This window comes from Aquarana catesbeiana, linkage group LG02 (assembly GCF_042186555.1).
Source record: "Aquarana catesbeiana isolate 2022-GZ linkage group LG02, ASM4218655v1, whole genome shotgun sequence".
Lineage (NCBI taxonomy): Eukaryota > Metazoa > Chordata > Amphibia > Anura > Ranidae > Aquarana > Aquarana catesbeiana.
Window position 1 is genome coordinate 185,305,350 of NC_133325.1, and position 21,328 is coordinate 185,326,677.

General features: G+C 44.7%; 1 protein-coding gene across 1 annotated transcript; it reads right to left on the bottom strand.

Annotated features, from left to right (window-relative positions):
• Positions 1 to 1,953: 1,953 nt before the first annotated feature.
• DNAJC22 (DnaJ heat shock protein family (Hsp40) member C22) lies at positions 1,954 to 12,990 on the bottom strand. Its single transcript, XM_073614028.1, has 2 exons — positions 11,976 to 12,990; positions 1,954 to 2,554 (listed from the first exon to the last, which is right to left on the bottom strand). The coding sequence occupies exons 1-2, from the start codon at positions 12,819 to 12,821 to the stop codon at positions 2,369 to 2,371; spliced, it is 1,032 nt and encodes a 343-aa protein (XP_073470129.1). The 5' UTR covers positions 12,822 to 12,990; the 3' UTR covers positions 1,954 to 2,368.
• Between the last annotated feature and the right edge of the window lie 8,338 nt (positions 12,991 to 21,328).

Sequence of the window (21,328 nt, forward strand, 5' to 3'; positions counted from 1 at the left end):
TCAAGAAGTGTCTGCCGCCCATCAATCTACCTTGCATTACACTCACCATGCCTTGTAACCCATTCTACACAGAACAATGTCAGATGTCCCTAACTCTGGAGGTCACCATTGGGCCTCAGGGTGCCCGGGACTTGGCTACATATGTGTATGAGATTGCGCTGATTTGTCTATTTACACTAATTTGATGTCTGTAAATGTCCAAAGTTTAAAACTCGTCTTACTGACACAGAAGGAACCACAGTCACACGTAAGCTGATAAAAGTGTGCTGGTTTGCAGATCTCCCCACTGGGCAGTACGATTTGTTTACCCACTTCCATATATAAAAGCATAGAAAGTGATGGCAGAAAAAGAGTATTCCATTTAGTCTCCCCCTTTTTTTAAAATTTTATTTGTCTTTATGGACCTTGTTTGTGCACGGTGCGCAGTCATGTTAGAACAGAAAGGGGCCATCCCCAAACTGTCCCCACAAAGTTGGGAGCATGAAATTGTGCAAAATATCTTGGTATGCTGACGCCTTAAGAGTTCCCTTCACTGGAACTAAGGGGCCAAGTCCAAACCCTGAAAAACAACCCCATACCATAATCTTCCTCCACCAAATGATTTGGACCAGTGTACAAAACAAGGTCCATAAAGACATGGATGAGCAAGTTTGGGAGGGAGGAACTTGACTGGCCTTCACAGAGTCCTGATCTCAACCCGATAGAACACCTTTGGGATGAATTAGAGCGGAGACTGCGAGCTAGGCCTTCTTGTCCTCATCAGTGCCTGACCTCACAAATGTGCTTCTGGAAGAATGGTCAAACATTCCCATAGACACACTCCTAAAACTTTTTTGGACAGCCTTCCTAGATGAGTTGAAGCTGTTATAGCTGCAAAGGGTGGGCCAACTCAATACTGAACCCTACGGCCTAAGACTGGGATGCCATTAAAGTTCATGTGCGTGTAAAGGCAGGAAATACTGGAAATACACAGTACAGGGCAGGAAGAGTGGTGCTTTGGAAGTGATCCTGATATAGAAGATATTAAAGGAATGTGGACGTGGGGCCTAAAGAATTTTGTTTTAGGATTGCTTCCCTATTAACCTGAATCTAAATACAAATTAATACTTAAATCTCCTCTGAGGTAGACAGCATAGTCCTGAAAGCTAAGTAATGTGTTGATTTACAGTAAATCTGGACTCTGGGGAAAGTAAAAACCCTCCCTTACAGTGGGTTTGCCACCTACACTGCAAGTGTTAAATGCTTGTTTAGGTCTACGGGATGGGAAAAGCAGTTTACCTGATCTTCTGCTCCTGCAGGCTCCTCTGTGCTGCAAGACTGGTCCTCGTAGCCTCTTTTTCCTCAGGCTCCAGTGGTTGCATGCCCTCTGATGTCAACAAGACCAATATAGAGCCCATAGCCTGAGGAACAGTCCACCACTGGAGCTTAGGGAGTTGGTTCTCCAGTGATGCCATTTCTATCGGAGATCTGGCGCTTGCGCAGATACGTTGCAGGTCTCTACCAGATACCATAGACCTGGCAGAGACTTGCAGCACATGCACAGATATGTTGTGGGATTTCTGCCAGTACTGTGGCACCCCCCTCCCCCCTTGGCTTAACTGCGCCTGTGCATCATCTCATCATCTCACAAATGGTTACTTGGATGCTACATCACACATCCAGGGAGCAAGATGTTCACAGTACATGCTGTGGGGGTCGCCTCTGAGTACTCTTCCGAGTACCTACAAAGGCCTGTGGCATGTCTGCAAATGTGGGCGGGCAATGATGTCATTCTGGATTTAGAAATGAAAAACAAAAAAATAGAAAAAAGTTTTTACTTTTTTAATACATTTTTTAAAACTAATGAGTAAGTGGGAGAAGAGATTAGGCAAGAAAGGGAACAAAAATGAGTAAAGCTCAACTTTAACGTCCTAATTTTGTGCATTTCTAAACAGACCAGCAAAGCTAGACAAGTACACATTGCCATTTTATTCAAGGTCAGTTCTCAATTAAAAACAGCTGAATTATTATTTAAAAGAGCAGCTTGACACTTGCATTTTTTAAGTTTTGCAATATTCCACAATCTGGTCTGATTGCGGAACTGTAAGGAGTGATTTATGGTATAGTACACTAACCCCTCATATATAATTTCATTGATGAAAAATGATAACTTCTATGAAGATTAGGAAGTGTGCTGATCATGTGGACTCCAGCAGTTCAAAACAGCTGGATATCAAACATTTCCAAGCATATGCAGCATAGCCCATAGCCACCAATCAGAAAAGGCCTGTGATCTCAAAATGAAATCTCATTTTAAACTATGTGAATTTGAACTACGTGAGGAGACATCTTTATGATAAAACTGAATTTTTATGGCAGTTACTTCATATCAGTGTGCACGATCTTTCATTTTATGGAGGCGCGTGAGTGTCTCATAAGCGGCCTGTATTTCAATAAAGTGTTGCTCAGCTTCTATTGGACGGTGTCGGTTATGATCTGGATGCCAAAGCTTTACCAAATCTCGATAATGGTGATTTATTTCCTCAATGGCAGCATCAGGAGACACTCCTAGAATCTGGTACAAAAATCATATAAGATAGTGTTAAAATACCATAAACAGATTATCCTAATTCAATACAAACTTTCTGTATTAGAAAACATATTTATATTACATGATTAATATAACATAGTGCCAAGTTTATATTAAAAGGGTAATCTATGTTAAAGAGTATGTCAGGGCAAACTTAAATGCAATACGTTTTTGCCCCTGCAGGTACAGAAAAATACCCGTTGATCTACCAGAAATGTACTTAGCTCCTTAATCATGTTGTAGGATTTCTTTTGTATTGTGTGGTGCAAGCCCTACCAATCAACTTTTGCTAAACTGCTCAACCCCTCTCTACCCTGTTCTACCCTGGGAAGGCATATTAGGATCTTTGAGATAACAAAAGAAAGGAATACAGGAGATATTGCAGCTCTGGATTTCTGACAAGATCAACACATACTTTTTCCACTTATTAAATAGGCAAATAAATTATGATTTCAATGGTATATTTAACAGATCAAAATGGAGCATATTCATTGTTTGTCTCTAATGCCGCGTACACACGGTCGGACTTTTCGTCTACAAAAGTCCGACAGCCTGTCCGACAGACTTCCGGCGGACTTTCGGCGGACTTGCAGCAGACTTTCTAACGAACGGACTTGCCTACACACGACCACACAAAAGTCCGACGGATTCGTACGTGATGACGTACACCGGACTAAAATAAGGAAGTTCATAGCCAGTAGCCAATAGCTGCCCTAGCATGGGTTTTTGTCCGTCGGACTAGCACACAGACGAGCGGATTTCGGGGTCCGTCGTAGTTACGACGTAAAGATTTGAAGCATGTTTCAAATCTAAAGTCCGTCGGATTTGAGGCTGAAAAAGTCTGCTGAAAGTCCGGAGAAGCCCACACACGATCGGATTACCAGCCAGCTTTAGTCCGTCTGCGTCCGTTGGACTTTTGTAGACGAAAAGTCCGACCGTGTGTACGCGGCATAACACTTTTATTTTATTAGTCAAATCACCAATTTTGAGTGCCTTTCTGGCCAATAGCCAAAAGAGAAGTGCTCTACTGCTACTCTCTGTAGGTTACTTATCATGTGCTCTTCTATGACATGAGTGTCAGTAGAAACAGTTCCCATTGCCTGAATTATTTTCTAATAATCAGCTGCTGCTTCCTATATAAGCTCAGCTTTACACCATTCGTTCCAAAGGATTTGTATTTATGTCCATCCAGATCTAAGATTTAAATAGCACAACACTGCTTTGCCTGGCAGGGTAGGAGACCTAGTTTTTGTCTGCTGCAGTTGCAGTTAAGAGTTACAGGTCTTGTCACTCCCCCCAGCCTGTGACTGGACAATGGAGAAGAAACAATAGACTGAGCTCACTTCTCTGTCACTCTGCTCTCTCCTCCTATTAGCATGCTCCTTGTTAGCAAAGGACTGAAGCATAACTGCTTGCCTCCTTATGCTGCTTCTTCCTCTTCCATTCTAAGCTCTGTGGTACATAGATTTGCAAGAAGCTAGTACCAAGTAAAAGTTATTTACACTGATTTTTTTTTTTAATGATGTAATAATGAATATACCAGTGCATTCATTTCTGTCAGGGCTCATTAAAGCCTGCAGTGGATCCACAATAGATTGCTTTTCAGAGAGTGGTAGAGCAGCGGCTGCCAGGCATTCAGGATTCAGACTGCCAAGCATTTTTTTTTTTTTTTTTTACAGCTACTTGGGAATTTCATATGTAAGTAGGTTGCATTTGGCAGCAGTATTGCTTGCTAAACATGATGTGCATAGAAACCAATCAGCTTTTAACTTCAGGTTATTCAATTAAGCTTTGACAAAAAACCTGGAAGCTGATTGGTTTCTATGCAGAGCTGCACCAGATTTTGCACTCTCCAGTTTTAGTAAATCAACCCCATTGGGTATACTTTTTGCCATACCATGTGTAAGACCCCAGGTAGCTGCATGTTATCTTATAGGTGGGCGGTTGGGTGGGGTGGAGAAAAACTGCAGCTCAACTGCCCATTTAATCGCTTCTGGACCACCCACTGCACATTTACTGTGGCAGGGCGGCCCAGCTGCGCGAAACAATGTACCTGTACATTGTTGTCTCTTCCTGGCTGGAACGCATGCGTCAATGTCCGTCGGGACCCGTCGATTGTTGACAGGAGAGGTAAAACGGCAGTCTGCCTATGTAAACAAGGCCGATCGCCGTTCTGTCAGGGAGGAATAGAGAGATCTGTGTTCCTGCTAAGCATACCATCCCCCACACAGTTATAAAGCACTCCCTAGGAGCACACTTAACCCTTTGATCGTCCCTGATGTTAACCCCTCTCCTGCCAGTGTAATTTATACAGTGACAGTACATTTTTTTTTTTTTAGCACTTATCATTGTATTAGTGTCACTGGTTCCCAAAAAGTGTCACTTAGTGTCCATATAATCCCCAATCCTCACTAAATTTAATAGGTACGATGCCTGGCGGGTGTGGAGAAGCGACTCTTTGTACATCTTGCTGCATGTATGCGTTCCTTGATCATCCGATCGAGGGCGAATACTGCTGTGCAAAATGTAAGCACATTGTTTCCCTGGAAGCCCAGGTTCTGAATCTGAAAAAGCAACTGTTAGCACTGAGAAGTCCCTCCATACTAAAGGAGAGCCAGGAACGTACACGGCAGGTGCCGGCAGGGGCCAGCACAGAGGCGGGTGGAGACAAAGAGGTGCAGGCACTAGCAAAGTGTAGATGGGTGACAGTCAAGAAGGGTAGAGGGGAAAGTGCCAGGGAGGCCGATCCAGGACTGGAGCATCCCAATAAGTACGCTCCATTGAGTGACAATGGTGAAACCAGTCAGGGACCAGCACTGCTGGAGCTGAGGGACTCTCCTAGCTGCCAGGGGAAGAACTCCTCCAGTGAGAGTGGGGGGGGGGGGGCAGCGAAGGGAAAGGAAAGACAGATTCTGGTGGTAGGGGACTCAATTCTTAGAAGGACAGAGAGGGCAATCTGTAACCAAGACCTGAAGCGCCGAACAGTATGTTGTCTACCGGGTGCTTGGGTTCGGCACATCACGGATCTTGTGGACAGATTACTGGGAGGGGCTGGGGAAGACCCAGCTGTCATGGTGCACATTGGCACCAATGACAAAGTCAGAGGCAGATGGAGTGTCCTAAAGAACGATTTTAGGGACTTAGGAGCTAAATTGAGGAAAAGGACCTCCAAGGTAGTATTCTCAGGAATACTACCGGTACATTGAGCCACACCAGAAAGGCAGAGGGAGATTAGGGAAGTAAACAAGTGGCTGAAGAGCTGGTGTAGTAAGGAGGGGTTTGGGTTTCTGGAGGACTGGGCCGACTTCTCAGTCGATAACCGGTACTATAGAAGGGACGGACTGCACCTAAATGAGGAGGGTGTAGATCTGCTGGGAATGAAGATGGCCAAAAAGTTAGAGGGGTTTTTAAACTAGGCGATGGGGGGTAGGGTCCAGAGGTAGAGATAGTCAGCGCGGAAGATATTCCAGAGGGTAGTATTGGGGGCATTAGTGGTAGGTTGACCAAAGCACAAAAACACAAGGTAAGTATAGTAGCAAGCAGTGCTGTGTTTTGGCCTAGGCCAACAAGGCCCAGGCCTAGGGCGGCACTTTGCGGGGGGGCGACAAAAAAGCCGCCCCCCCCCACTAAAACGGCATCCTCGCCCTCCTCCCGCACAGCAGGGCACATCAGCAGAGTAAAGCTCAGCAGTGCAGTGGCGTCGCGGCTGCAGGTGGGGCCAGAAAGCAGTGTAAGCAGGAGCCATCATTCTCTCTCTCCGATTGGTCCTCTGCTGTGGCCAATCATGGGGAAGGAAACAGCGGTCAGGAAGCTGGGCGGCGGCACGACAAAACCAATTAGAGCCGCTCTCTCTCTTTCTTCTCTCTTCTCCCTTCGGCTGACAGAAAGGGGAGGGGGTTGAGCAGGGGAGTTCTCTGCTGCTGCCGAGTTTTCTGGTAAATGGAGCAGCAGCGCTGTGACAGGGAGAGGAGAGATGCGGGCTGTCTGTGTATCTCCCCCGCTCGCCCCCCCCTCCCCTTTCTGTCAGCCGAAGGGAGAAGAGAGAGAGAGCGGCTCTAATTGGTTTTGCCGTGCCGCCGCCCAGCTTCCTGACCGCTGTTTCCCTCCCCACGATTGGCCACAGCAGAGGGCCAATCAGAAGACACTGGGGGCATCATGGGAAAAGTAGTCCCTGAAGAGTGGCGGCCCCTGTGTGTCCACAGACATCATGCTACAGCCCCCAGCATGCATGCACTCTGCTGGGGGGTGTTACAGGAGGAGCAAAAGGATACTGTGCTGGGGAAGCCAGATAGGGAGCCACGCTGTACCCGCACCACCAGAGAGCCACGCTGTACCCGCACCACCAGAGAGCCACGCTGTACCCGCACCACCAGAGAGCCACGCTGTACCCGCACCACCAGAGAGCCACGCTGTACCCGCACCACCAGAGCCACACTGTACATGCACCACCAGAGAGCCACGCTGTACCCGCACCACCAGAGGAGGAGAAAGATGAAGCCACTGCCAGGGTAGAGACATGCTACACTACTGACTAGAGTCGGCCTGGGCAACCCAGAGTGAGCGAACGTCCAGCCAGAGGGATCACTGTTGCGGTTTCATCGGGTCTGGTAAGAGAGCCCGTTGGCCATTATCCATTACTGTTCCCAGGGACTGAGCCATTAGGAAGTGCCTAACCTGATATCCTCTAGGCCAACCCTAGTGACGCCACGGTCCTGGAGCCCACAAATTCCGGCACTGAGTTTCGGTAACTGGCCAGACAGGGATGCGCCAGCGTGGGCACCCAGGACATTTGCCGCCCGGAGTTCCACAAGCGGCGATGGGCTTTCCGTGGCAGCCGACACCTCTCTCCCCACTGTCAGCCACACACACTCCTCGGCTCCTCCTCCCTTCTCCTTCTCGGCTCCAATGTTCTAGTGTACATAGCCAGGAGGAGGAGGAGCCACAGAGGAGGGACACGACTTCAGTGCAAGAGCCTCCCAAAGTACCCAGCACATATCCCCTTACCCCCCAAATGAAAAGATGCCGCATCCCTCACTGTCCTCCTCCCATGGCGTCCCTCTGTCCTCCCATGAAGATGACAGGGCGGATCTTAAAAAGGAAGGGGTGTGGCCTTAACAGGAAGGGGTGGGTCATAGTTAAATTATGGGGTGCGCGAGCTTAGTCAGGCCTAGGGCAGCACAAAACCTAAATACACCACTGGTAGCAAGTCCTAGTTGCAATCTCGAAACACCCAATATGAGAACAATATGCGACCGGTCTAAACTATGTGGCATGTTCACCAATGCCAGGAGCATGGCGGACAAGATGGGTGAACTAGAGATACTGTTGTACGAGGAGGATTTGGATTTTGTGGGAATTTCAGAGACCTGGTTCAACAGCTCTCATGATTGGCTGGCAAACATTCAAGGGTATACCCTTTACCGCAAGGATAGAGAGGGTAAAAAAGGGAGAGGGGTATGCCTATATATCAAGAATAATGTACAAGTGAATGTGAGAGATGACATCACTAAGGGAGCTAGGGAGGAGGTGGAATCCTTATGGGTGGAGCTCAAAAGGGATGATGCTAAGGGGAAAATAATACTGGAAGTATGCTATAGGCCTCCTAACCTGAGGGAGGAAGTGGAGACAGATCTCCTATCACAATTTGGATTAGCAGCAAGGATGGGAAGTGTTATCATAATGGGGGATTTTAATTATCCAGACATAGACTGGGCGGAGGGAACCGTGCATTCATTTAAGGCTCGCCAGTTCCTTAATGTCTTGCAGGACAATTTTATGGGTCAGATGGTAGACGCACCAACTAGAAATAAAACATTACTGGATCTACTGATTACCAACACAGACCTGATCACAGATGTGGAAATACAGGGCAATTTAGGTAACAGCGATCACAGGTCAATTAGTTTCAGTATAAATCACACAAATAGGAACCCTAAAGGGAATACAAAGACACTGAATTTCAAAAGAGCCAACTTCCCTAAACTACAAACCTTGCTAAAAGGCATAGATTGGGATAAAATATTAGGAACAAAGAATACGGAGGAGAGATGGGTTTGCTTTAAGAGTATATTAAATAAGGGCATTAGCCAATGTATCCCATTGGGTAATAAATGTAAAAGAGCAAACAAATGTCCTGGATGGCTTAATTCCAATGTAAAAATGCATATAAAAGCAAAGGAGAGGGCCTTCAAAAAATACATGGTTGAGGGATCATCCTCAGCATTCAGACTTTATAAGGATTGCAACAAGAAATGTAAGGGTGCAATTAGGACGGCTAAGATTGAACATGAAAGACACATAGCAGAGGAGAGCAAAAAAAATCCCAAGAAATTCTTTAAGTATGTAAACAGTAAAAAAGGGAGGACAGACCATATTGGCCCCATAAAGAATGAGGAAGGACATCTGGTTACAAAGGATGGGGAGATGGCGAAGGTCTTGAATTTATTCTTCTCCTCAGTCTTCACGAGTGAATCTGGGGGCTTCAGTAACCAAAACTGCAGTGTTTATCCTCATGACACATCACAGGAAGCAACTCCATGGTTAACAGAGGACAGAATTAAAATTAGACTTGGGAAACTTAACATTAATAAATCACCGGGACCAGATGGCTTGCATCCGAGGGTACTTAGGGAACTCAGTCAAGTGATTGCCAGACCATTGTTCCTAATTTTTACAGACAGTTTACTGACTGGAATGGTACCAGCTGATTGGAAAAAAGCCACCAATATTTAAAAAGGGCCCAAAATACATCCCTGGGAATTACAGACCAGTTAGCCTAACATCAATAGTATGTAAACTCTTGGAGGGGATGATAAGGGACTATATACACAAATTTAGTAATGAGAATGGTATCATTAGCAGTAATCAGCATGGATTCATGAAGAATCGTTCTTGCCAAACCAATCTACTAACGGGAAGGCCTGTAGACGTGGTGTATCTGTGGCAAAAGCATTTGACACAGTTCCCTATAAATGTTTACTGTACAAAATAAGGTACGTTGGCATGGACCATAGGGTGAGTACATGAATTGAAAACTGGCTACAGGGGCGAGTTCAGAGGGTGGTGATAAAAGGGGAGTACTCGGAATGGTCAGGGGTAGGTAGTGGGGTTCCCCAGGGTTCTGTGCTGGGACCAATCTTATTTAATTTGTTCATAAACGACCTGGAGGATGGGATAAACAGTTCAATCTCTGTATTTGCAGACGACACTAAGCTAAGCAGGGCAATAACTTCTCTGCAGGATATGGAAACCTTGCAAAAAGATCTGAACAAATTAATGGGGTGGGCAACTACATGGCAGATGAGGTTCAATGTAGAAAAATGTAAAATCATGCATTTGGGTGGCAAAAATATGAATGCAATCTATACATTGGGGGGAGAACCTCTGGGGGAATCTAGGATGGAAAAGGACCTAGGGGTCCTAGTAGATGATTGGCTCAGCAATGGCATGCAATGCCAAGCTGCTGCTAACAAAGCAAACAGAATATTGGCATGCATTAAAAAGGGGATCAACTCCAGAGATAAAACAATAATTCTCCCATTCTACAAGACTCTGGTCCGGCCGCACCTGGAGTATGCTGTCCAGTTCTGGGCACCAGTCCTCAGGAAGGATGTACTGGAAATGGAGCGAGTACAAAGAAGGGCAACAAAGCTAATAAAGGGTCTGGAGGATCTTAGTTATGAGGAAAGGTTGCGAGCACTGAACTTATTCTCTCTGGAGAAGACACGCTTGAGAGGGGATATGATTTCAATATACAAATACCGTACTGGTGACCCTACAATAGAAATAAAACTTTTTCGCAGAAGAAAGTTTAACAAGACTCGTGGCCACTCATTAAAATTATAAGAAAAGAGGTTTAACCTTAAACTACGTAGAGGGTTCTTTACTGTAAGAGCGGCAAGGATGTGGAATTCCCTTCCACAGGCGGTGGTCTCAGCGGGGAGCATCAATAGCTTCAAGAAACTATTAGATAAGCACCTGAATGACCACAACATACAGGGATATACAATATAATACTGACACATAATCACACATAGGTTGGACTTGATGGACTTGTGTCTTTTTTCAACCTCGCTTACTATGTAACTATGATTTTGTTTGGGTACAACATCGCATGAATGCACAATTGTCAGTTTAAATCAGCACAGTGCCGTATCGCAAAAAATGGCCTGGTCATGAAGGGGGTGAAACCTTCCGGGGCTGAAGTGGTTAAACAAAGACTTACACATTTATAATAATACCCTAAACCTTCTTGCATGGTTACAGAGTATCAATACATTAGGTAAAGGATAAGTTCAATTTTTGAAAAAAAATAATAGATGCAAATTTTTTTGCAGGTAAAAAAACGTATTTATTTTTTTGAGCCTGTAAAGCAGGGATATGCAGTTAGCAGACCTCCAGCTGTTGCAGAACTACAATCCCATGAGGCATAGCAGGACTCTGACAGCCACAAGCATGACACCCAGTGGCAGAGGCATGATGGGACTTGTAGTTTTGCAACAGCTGGAGGTCCGTTAATTGCATATCCCTGCTGTAAAGCATTGCACCAGCGATCAGCAGATCACTGGTGCCATGCAGGTCTCCAGCAGATCTGCCATTGTATCTGCTTGCCCATACATCCCATACGGGTAAGCAGATACAATCTGGTAGGAAGCATAAATGAACTACCACGGCGCTCCACAACACCGTGGTAGTTCATTGAAAACTACAAGCCAACAGCCGCAAAGGCTGCTGGACCTTGTAGTTTTCAATGTAAAGAGCCTTGTCATTCAGTGATGGGGCCATATGGGCGGAGTCCCACTTGGCCATGTTTTTTTTAAATTGTGACAGCTAGTGGGGGGGGAGAAGAACCCCTCTAGCTGTCACAGCGGAGATTGCGGGGGTGTGGGGGCTGCTCCGTTCTTAACATGTTACACCCTGAATATGGGTGTAACATGTTATGAAAGGTGAACTTATCCTTTAAAGTGTGTGTATAGCCAAAAAGTAATAAAGGGTTCAACCTCAGCCAGGTTATTTTTTTGCTGTTTGTGCTTATGGGAAATTTCCCTTTACTTCCTATTTCAGAGACACAACAGAAAGTTAAAGGAAATCTCTCAAAGTGAGGAGAATTGCCTTTTTTGACAAATATCCCCAGAACAAGTTTCCCTGTTCGAAGATTTCCCCTGAGGATAACTCTAAAATATGTGATTTTCCCCTCACTTTTGGTTTCAGTAACAATGGTCACAAGTACAAATAGCGTGGTAAACCTTTCCAAAAGGGACAGAGACAGCAATAAAAACATTACAGAAGGTCTAACTCTTCCTCACTATATCGAAAACTATAAAAAGTCTTTTACCTAGAGATAGAGATACCATTAAAAAAACTGTAATACTTAATAAAAATGGCAAATATAAAATGTACTTCTCACCTTGCAAGCCATCTCTTCCTTTTCATTCTGGAAGCTGGCCACAAACTCATAGATCTTTTCCCACTCTTTGAAGTACTGGTGATGTAATCCTCCCCCTCCTGTAAACAGCCCCCAAATCCTGTATGGTAAGAGGAGAATCTTCTCCATCAGTGCACTGAGGCTGGGGAAAAAGCTCAGCCAATCAAGCAGGGCCCCGATGCTTTCAGCCACATAGCTCACGGTCCGACTTGTATTAAGCAGTGCACTGTAAGCCAGAGGGCCAGTGAAAGCTAGGTAGGCCAGTCCAATACGATATAGCCGAAGGCTGAGGTTTTCATGCTGTCGTTGATGCAGCCGATAGTGGCGGTTTTGTTGAGAAGTAATACTGGCAGCGAGACTTATGGGGATCATGGAAACAGCACGTCCATAAAAGATTGGGGATGTCAAAAAGGCAGCCACCAATGTGTTTTGCAGCTTAGAGGTTTTCTCACCTACGCTAGCCACAAGATGTACTCCCAATCCAACTGCAAGTGGCAGGACTAACACGTAATAACTTGTAAGAGTGGATAGTCCAATGGCAGCAGCTAGACCAAAATAAATGCCAGTGGTTACCTGTGCCATGAACTGAATGATACTTGCAGGTGGTATTCCATTCTTCATTTTATTTGTTTTCTTCCGCTCTTGTTTATTGAATTCGGATACAAGTCCAGGAATTTTCCAAAAGTCCCATGTCCACCCTACACCAAATCCCCCTAAAGTAAGCATCAGAAGTAAGGCATGGCTGTCCCGTTCCAAGTATATGTGGTGTAGTCCAAGCGGACCACCTATGGCCCACAGACCATAAGCAACTATAAGTTGTTTTCCCATACTAGACAACTTCAAAATGTCCAATTAATTTAAAGGAAAATATGTTTAGGACATGTTGCTTAGTGCTCGCAAAGAAATGTTGCATATCCACATGGAGTGCTTTCTCCTTGTTTCACACTGAACTGCCTTGCAAACAGACTTTGCTCCTTTCAACATTGGTTACGGCACTGAGTGGAGCCATAGGCCCAAAGGTCACACATATACCTGCTACATCTAGTACTGCCCTCAGCCACACAGTCAACACGCAGGATAAGCAATCGATCATGTTATCCCACTGTATGTATTATTACATTTCAAAAGGACTGTTCATACATGTGTTTTAGTGAACCAACATGAGTTTTTTAATTATTTATAACAATTACACTTATTCGTAATAATAATACTTTCCACACATAAAATATTCCATGTTGTGCAGCTGCAAATAGAACACACAATACGTATGTTTTTCCATACATTTTAACTCGCCCAGCAGCATACATAAGCCAAAAAAGCCTGGCAAAGAACACGCATACATTAAAAGCATATTAAAAGATGCATACAAAACACACACATACATGACTCTTTTTAATACATTCATGTGAAGTGAAGATGTCTAAACTAAGTTCAGTCTACAATTTTTTATTTGGATAAGGTGCCTATTTCTTTTTCCAAATGGAGCAGAAATCTATGCAAACATATTGGGGGAGAAAGGAATAACATGGTTCTTAAACTTTATTGCTGTAGTGGTAAAGCTTGTGGGCGCAGGCTGTCAGGCTGGGTTCACACTATGTGCGGCACGGTGCACAGCAGGGGGTCTGGTGCGTCCCCGCCGCCCGTTCACCATTTCAGGTCTGAATTGGGTCAGAATTTTTGCCTGAATTCAGACCTGAAAGGCAGCCAAAGACACACAGAACCCTTCTGCTGTGTGCTCCGCGGCCGCCCCGGAGATGTGTGAATTGGCTCCATTGAGAGCTGGTCTCACTCTCCTGTCATGCGAATTGGATACAGGGAAACCCACATCCAATTCGCATAAGTGTAAACCCAGCTTTACAGTTACAGTTACTGCATGACTGAAAGACTATGGGGTTGATTTACTAGAACTGGAGAGTGCAAAATCTGGTACAGCTCTGCACAGAAATCAATCAGCTTCCAGTTTTTTTTTTTAACAAAGCTTAATTGAACAAATTGAGGTTAGATGCTGATTGACTACCATGGACACAGCTGCACCAGATTTTGCACTCTCCGGTTTTAGTAAATCAACCCATATCTGTCTTATTACCTTGTAATGCCTGTTTTGGACCTGAGCATTTTAAAAAAGTTTAAAAATTCACATTGGCATCTTGTTTGCTTGGTTTCTGCAGGCCCCATCAGCTTGAACCCTATAACCCCTGGGCTTTCGATCTTGCCACACAGCACTAAATAGGAGTGCTTGTAGCAGATTGTGCTTGACGCAATGCATTGTGTTTACATTCCAAAGGATGTGACATTGTAAGTGACATCACATTACTTTCTCTGGAAATGGTGGATACGACAGATGTGTTCTATCTCTGTCCAGCATCTCCCTGCAGCAATAGATCACTGGTGTAGTGATCTATTGCTGGCTGATTGCAGCCAACTATAGATCACTATTATGCAGCTTCATGAAGGTGGGAGATTGGCTTTAGTCTTCACTGACCAGATCCAGTACCCTCAAGAAAAAAATGTATAAATAAATAATATATAGCATATATGTATCTCCTAAAATAGATAAAAATATCTCCTCAGATTAATTTCCAGGTCTCAACAATGAGGTCAGATGATCTGGAAGACATTTTCGTTCACTAGTTAAGCATGAAATGCTGACTTAAAAGAACGCAAAGTTATTCAAATTTTTGGAGATTGCAAAACTTTGATTTGGCAAGTTTTTTTGGACTACAATCTGTTGCACCCTCAAGGCAGACAAAAATTGTTCCAAAGATAGGTAGCATTTGCTGACTGTGGTCACTGTTAGCCACTAGATTCTAGAGCGCCGTTTTTAAGTGGTGCACGAATTAAAATGGTGGTTGGTTTCTGTGGTTTCTGTGGCCCTGTCAGCATCAGCACTGGAACCCCTAAGCTTTTGATCTTGCTACACCTCACTCAAAAGGAGTGGTTGTAGCAAATTGCCATTGACACAATACTTTCGCATTTTGTTTACATTCTATAGTGATGTATTGCTGGCTGATTGCAGCCAGCTATAGATCACTATTAGAAGTGATATGCTGCCACACAGCTTAATGGGGGCTCTAGACATGGTCATTCACATTCATCTTTGATTTGCACTGAGCATACCTGCTGCCAGCTGGTTTAATGTTCAACTTTCAGCCAGACAGCCCATTTATGGTGAAAATCTAGTAGGAGAGAATCATCAGCGCAGGTCATCATGTATGTGCTGGTTGCTCATTGGTCATTATGATTGACCATGGATCTACGTTGCTGGACCACATGATTGACGCTGGATTTACATTGTAGGACAAAATTTGCCATCAGATAATTTTAGTATGCAGTCCATTTTTGCTATTTTCTTTTAGTAATAAAAACCTGAGTGAGGTGTTAATCCTTCCCACACTCCATCCATGGCTATACATACTGTTTAACTTTAAAAAGGTTGATCAAAGGTACACAGTATAACTATCCACACAGTTGTTGTGCAGCATGTTTGTTGATTATTTACATGTATTAGTGTCAGAGTCAGATATCTATTCCTTACCCCCCAGGCACACTATCCTGTGCGTCCCCTTATACCCTAGTTGACTGGTTAGTCGTAGATCACGTTACCAAAATCAGATGTCATGACCACCCAAGGCAGGCCACAGATGGGGGTATAGAGGCTATGAGAGATAGTTTTCCCCTGTTCTGTCAGTACAACTAAAACTGATGGCTAGAACAGTACGGAAAATGTATCCCTAATCTGCTAGCAATTCAGTTCTGGGTGTGTGAAACCAGAGAGGGTTAACTAAAGCATGCAGCACACTTCCATCAACAAAAAGGCACAAACTGTGCAGGAAGGGCAGCAAAGAATGCCAAGCTTTATAGCACCTGCAAGTATGTGAACAGTCTGAAACATGTTATTATAATTGAGAATGTGTTACGGTCTGTATCCTGTCTGCATCAAAATACACTATATTGGTACATGCAGCATTCAAAGGCAGGCTTTAAAGGCTCTTCACACTTAGTTGTTTCTGTTGTGTAATGTATTAGCGTGTGTTGTGTTAAAGCGGTGTTCCGGCTGAAATTATACTTTTTAAATAAAAATACCCCTATAATACACAAGCTTAATGTATTCTAGTAAAGTTAGTCTGTAAACTAAGGTCTGTTTTGTTAGTTTATAGCAGTAGTTTGTTATTTTATAAACTTACAGCAGGCCGTGGCCATCTTAAGTGTGGGCATCTGAAGCCAGACTGTATTTCTTCCTGGATCTCATCCTTGCAGATCTCACACATGCTCAGTGCAGCACAAGCAGTGTAATAGGTTTCAGGTCAGGCTTCCATAGCAATGGCAGTGTCAGAGGAAGTTGCTGCCCCTTCCAAGGAGGCATTGCAAACAGGAAATGATGCGATGGGCCACGGCCAGGGAGGAGGAAGTGAAAAATGAATACAGCAGATATACAGTAGGTGCTGAGAAAAAAAATAAAAAAATATCCAATTCGTTTACAGTGCACAGTTTAATGAGGGATGCTGAAGAGTTGTAAAAGTGGGTGGAACTCCACTTTAAGGTGCCAAGGCACTAGAACAGATATAAAAAAACTACACGCAGCTTTTTTTTTTTTTTTTTGATGCAGTGTTTCACAACACACAGTAGTGAGCTGTGATGTGCTGCAACATTTGTACATTGAAGCTACTGTAGCACCCTCCTAGGTAGGTGCTAGAAGAGAGTATAGTTTTTGGTCTTTCGGCTTACCAGGAAGATGCTCAGGTAAAACTTAGAGTGCTCTCTGCCTACCAGGGAGCAGGATCTATTAGTTAGGTCTGCTCATTGTGCCCAGGTGCAGCTCAGCTTGTTTTACTGTCCCTCACTGGTCCAATAGGGAGGCATATTGGACAGTGGGAGGGGATCTGACAAGTGAGTGCACAGGCTTTGTTACAGTCCTGGCAACTGGCAGAGGAAAAGTGCTGCATTGCATGTCGGGACACTGTATAAAAGTCCAGGGTACATCTACTCAGAGTTAGCTGAATCAGGAAACAGAGTCCAGGAGGGTCTGGACCTCCACTGAGGTGGTCATGCAGCCTTGGGTGGTCAACCCAAGGTCCTAGAGAGCGAGAGAAGCTGAACCCAGAGGTCCTGCAGGGCTAACTGGAAGGGAGACACCAGGAATGATCTGATTCTGCCTACTGTGAGTGCAGATCTGTGTCTTTGGGGCCTGTCAAGTGAGGGCCACCCCTTCAGCTAGAAGAGTCAGTGGACGGGTGTCAGTAAAGGTGATGCTAGAGAGTATCCTGAAGATAATGTAGTGTATCAAGTCTGCTGCTAGTGAGAGCAAGAAGACTTAATTCCTCCATACTTGTGGCTGTATGATTAAAGCAGTGTGACTGCTTCCACAAGTAATCCGGTGAGGCCAAGTGAGAGTTGTCCTTTCCATTGTGAATAGTTCCAGTTGGAGTATCCCACTAATCCCTTCTCCCATCTAAGTCCCAAAATAAAATACAAAAACCCAAATACCTCGGACTGGTCATTGAGTAATGAGCAAGCGGGAGTAAGGGTGGGACAATTGGAAACCCTTAGCAACCAAGTGTAAACCCTTAACAACCAGCTGCAGGTACCCAGAGAGAGGCCCATGAAGTCAACACTCAGCAAGCCCTACGGGGACAGTGCTACATTTGGATGCGTGGTCTGGGATGGCTGGATATGTACCCAAGAAACGCCATGTCTTCTCAAGTAAAGTGCTGGAGTGTCAGTAAAAGAAGTATGTGTTGCAATGTGGAGGAAAGTGATGTCTGCTTCACAGTAATCAGTGCAAGTGTTCTTTCAAGTTGTTTTCAAGAAAGCAGTAACCCGGGATGCAGGGATCGGCACGTCAGAGGTTGTGTTTGTACATGTGCTGTGAGGGGAAATGTCTGCCATGCAGCTAGCAACAGCCGGATAGTTTCCAGCAGCAGTGAGAGAGTCGGTCTGGCATGTGAGCAAGAGAATGTAGCCGGTGCCTCGGTAATAGTCGCAGCAGCCCAAAGTCCAGCTCTTAAAGAGGCAGAGGGGCTTCAATGGATCCAGAAGCTGAAGTCGTCCAGTGAGGAGGAGGAGGAGGAGGCAAGGATCATTGATGTGGGGTCACCCCAAATTGAGCACCGATTTGGGTCCCTGGAAGAGGGAATCCGTGACTGGGGATCAGAGAGTGAGACTGAGTGGGACTGGGGTACTGAAGGGAGAAGAATCTATCCAAGCCCCAGTTCACTCAGTGAGGAGACAGAAGCAGCAGTTGTTCGGATGAGGTGTGCGAGGAATCTGGGGTATTGTGAGGCCTGCGCCAGACCTTTCCCCACCCCGCACCTATGCTCGGGCTTGAGTACAGAATGATTCCTATGAAAAGCTATTGAAATTCTGTTCGTATCAACGCATAGTGGTCATGCGGATACGGTCTAGGTTGCACGTGCCATGTCTTATTTTAATGAATTGGAAGAAATTAACAGGTTTGGGCTTGAGACTTTTTAGGCACAGTAATTACTAAATGTGTAATTAAAATTCTAGTTTATTAGAAAATATTTAAAATGAAGAAATAAAACAGAGGAAACAAATAGAATTCAGTTCGTGATCACACAGTTTTACAAGTTATACACTACATACATAGCTAAATGGTTATAAAAAACAATTTGAACAGTATTTAGAATTAGAAACTCTATTCAATATAGTTACATTGTGTTGAACCAGAAGCTATGTGCTGGTAACAATCAAATTCTGTATTGGCTCGACATGTTGCGCGCCGCATGCGCTTCTTCAAGAGCACAGAACTGAATACTGCAATGAACAACATATTTACAGTAAATAATTCATCATAGTGTATTATATTTAAATATTGTTAGATCAAAAGTATAGTAATATCATAAGTGCCAGAGAGGCTGCCCCTAAGGCCCAATGGGATGTGCCCATCCCACAGAGTCCCAGTGATAATCAAGCAATGTGGGGACGTATGTAACATAATAAGAGAATAATATTTAAAATTTGAAAATTCTGTTCAACTCCAACATGGGGTAGGGCTACTGCATGATCAGACGGGAATGAAGAAGGGGAAAGGAAGGGAAGGGGAGGGGAGGGGGAAGGAAAGGGAAGAAAGGGAGGGAAAAGGTAGAGGGGGAGGGGGGGATGGAAAGGGGGAGGGAGAAACCAAGGGGATGGGGGGGAAAAAGGAGGAGGGAGGGGGGAAGAAACAGGGGGGGGGGGGGGAGGGGGGTATTGATGTACGTAGTTATTTATATTCATGTTCCGTTAAATTATGAGATTACTTAGTTTAAGTGGGTAATTGATATATGTGGGGGCTAGACTAATTATAAAGATGTAATTATAGAATATATTATAGTCAAAAATAAAGGTAAATATTTACATGTAATATTTTATAAATCGTCATTTCCATCTGAAAGATAGAAATAAATGTTTATATATAACAATTTAGAGTACCCCCTAGATATTACGTATTTATAATGATAATCAAATTGAAATACATATTACACTTACCCTTAAGGACTTTACAGCTGTGTCTAATAATAACGACAATCTCTTGGCTATATATTTGTAGCTCTCAATAATTTGCTGACATTATAAATTTTAGTTTGATTGACAGAGGGGGATCTGGTGTCAGTCAGGGGTTAACGACGGCTTGCACCGAGATTCGTATGAGACTTGCTGATTAGGACATTACTATTCCTGATCCCCACTTCTGCTGAGACTGCCATGAGAATAAGCCCATAAAGAGAGACAAGGAGTCATGAGTATAAAGGTGAATGTTGGTAACTAAAAAAAGTGTATCATCATGCAGTATATAGATTGAGGCTTACCTTGTGTTGAAGTTAGAGGTAGTGAGCAGTAGAAGTTAGCAGCGTGGAGCCACACAGCCGCCTCGTAGAGAGCGGCTGGTAGTGTGGATCGTACGGGGAGAGACGCTGGGGGCGTCTCTTGTACATCCGCCCCGCCTGTAGTCACCAATCGGCATAGCCGATGTGACGTCATTCAGGCCGGCCTCCGACGCATACTGCGCATGCCCCACTCCTCGGCGTCAGCCGAACAGCTGATGGCGCGCCAGGGAGAGAGGAGGCAGTTGCGTCATGGTGTCCTTGCAACCAGGGACACATAGAAGCACACTGCGCATATCCCAGTCCTCGGCGTCAGCCTAGCAACTGCCGGCGCGTCGGGGAGAGGAATGAGAGCAGGCTAACCCAGCAACCAGGCACACCATATTGCGCCAATCACCTTAGGGTAAAGGTGTGGCGCTGGGTGGCCACACAATGCTGAAAGCATCACCAGGCAATGCAGGAAAAGGACACAGCAGGGTATAAGAACAGCATCTGGGTATATGTATTAGTATAGTAACAAGCCCAAACCTGTTAATTTCTTCCAATTCCTATGAAAAGCTGATCACCATGGTGGAGACCCCGTAGGCCCCGCCTGGGAGAGGTGATAAGCAAAAACTCCTCATGTTCTCCCGTTTCCAATGGCTTATTCAGAGGAAGGTGGCCATGGAGTATGGATACGACTATCTGTATGCCCAGAGGAAGATCATGGAAGCAATTGAAACCATGAGGGATGCCTGGTGTGATGAAGCTGTCTGGGACTTCCTATAGGTCCCCAAGCCAAAACGGAAATCATCCAGATCACTACTATGGGACACCTTCCTCTCCATCACGGAGAATTGGAATCTGGGGCGGTCAATATGCATTGACCGAGTGGAGATCAATCGCCCAGATGGGAGAGGCCAGGCTTGGTCTCTCAGCATTGTAACTTCTGAGGGCAAGATAGTGCATAACTCTCATCCAGACCATTACTACTGAGGTATGCCAAGTCTAAGCCAGAGTCAAGGACTGTCATTGTAAAGGGGCTGTTGAGCCACAGTTGCCCTGTTGTTCACAGGTTTAAAGGTCCTATTTCTCCAAGTTCCCCCTTCCCTTCTATCCTTGCAAATTAAATGGGAAGGAACTACTGAAACTGTCAATGTTTCGTCATCTAGGAGAAAAATCCTTTTGCCACAGAGGATTCCTCCTGTCAAAACCAGGGGCTGCTACCTGGAAGGGGTAAACCCCTAGTTCACAGAGACACTTTGCGAAGACACTTTGGGAAGACACTTTGCAAAGACACTTTGCGAAGACACTTTGCAAAGACACTTTGCAAAGACACTTTGCAAAGACACTTTGCAAAGACACTTTGCTAAGACACTTTGCTAAGACACTTTGCTAAGACACTTTGCTAAGACACTTTGCTAAGGACGCTTTGTGAAGTTCATTTGGCTGTTTGGGAAAAGGAAAGAGAAAGGACACTTTGCGAAGATACTTCATTTTGTAAGGAGACTTTGTGAAGATTCCTTTGGGTCA

Coding starts and splice junctions, on each gene's coding strand:
- DNAJC22 (XM_073614028.1), bottom strand. CDS start 12,821: ATGGGAAAACAACTTATAGTTGCTTATGGTCTGTGGGCCATAGGTGGT. Junction 2,555..11,975: donor AGGAAGAGATGGCTTGCAAG/GTGAGAAGTACA, acceptor TTTTTGTACCAG/ATTCTAGGAGTGTCTCCTGA.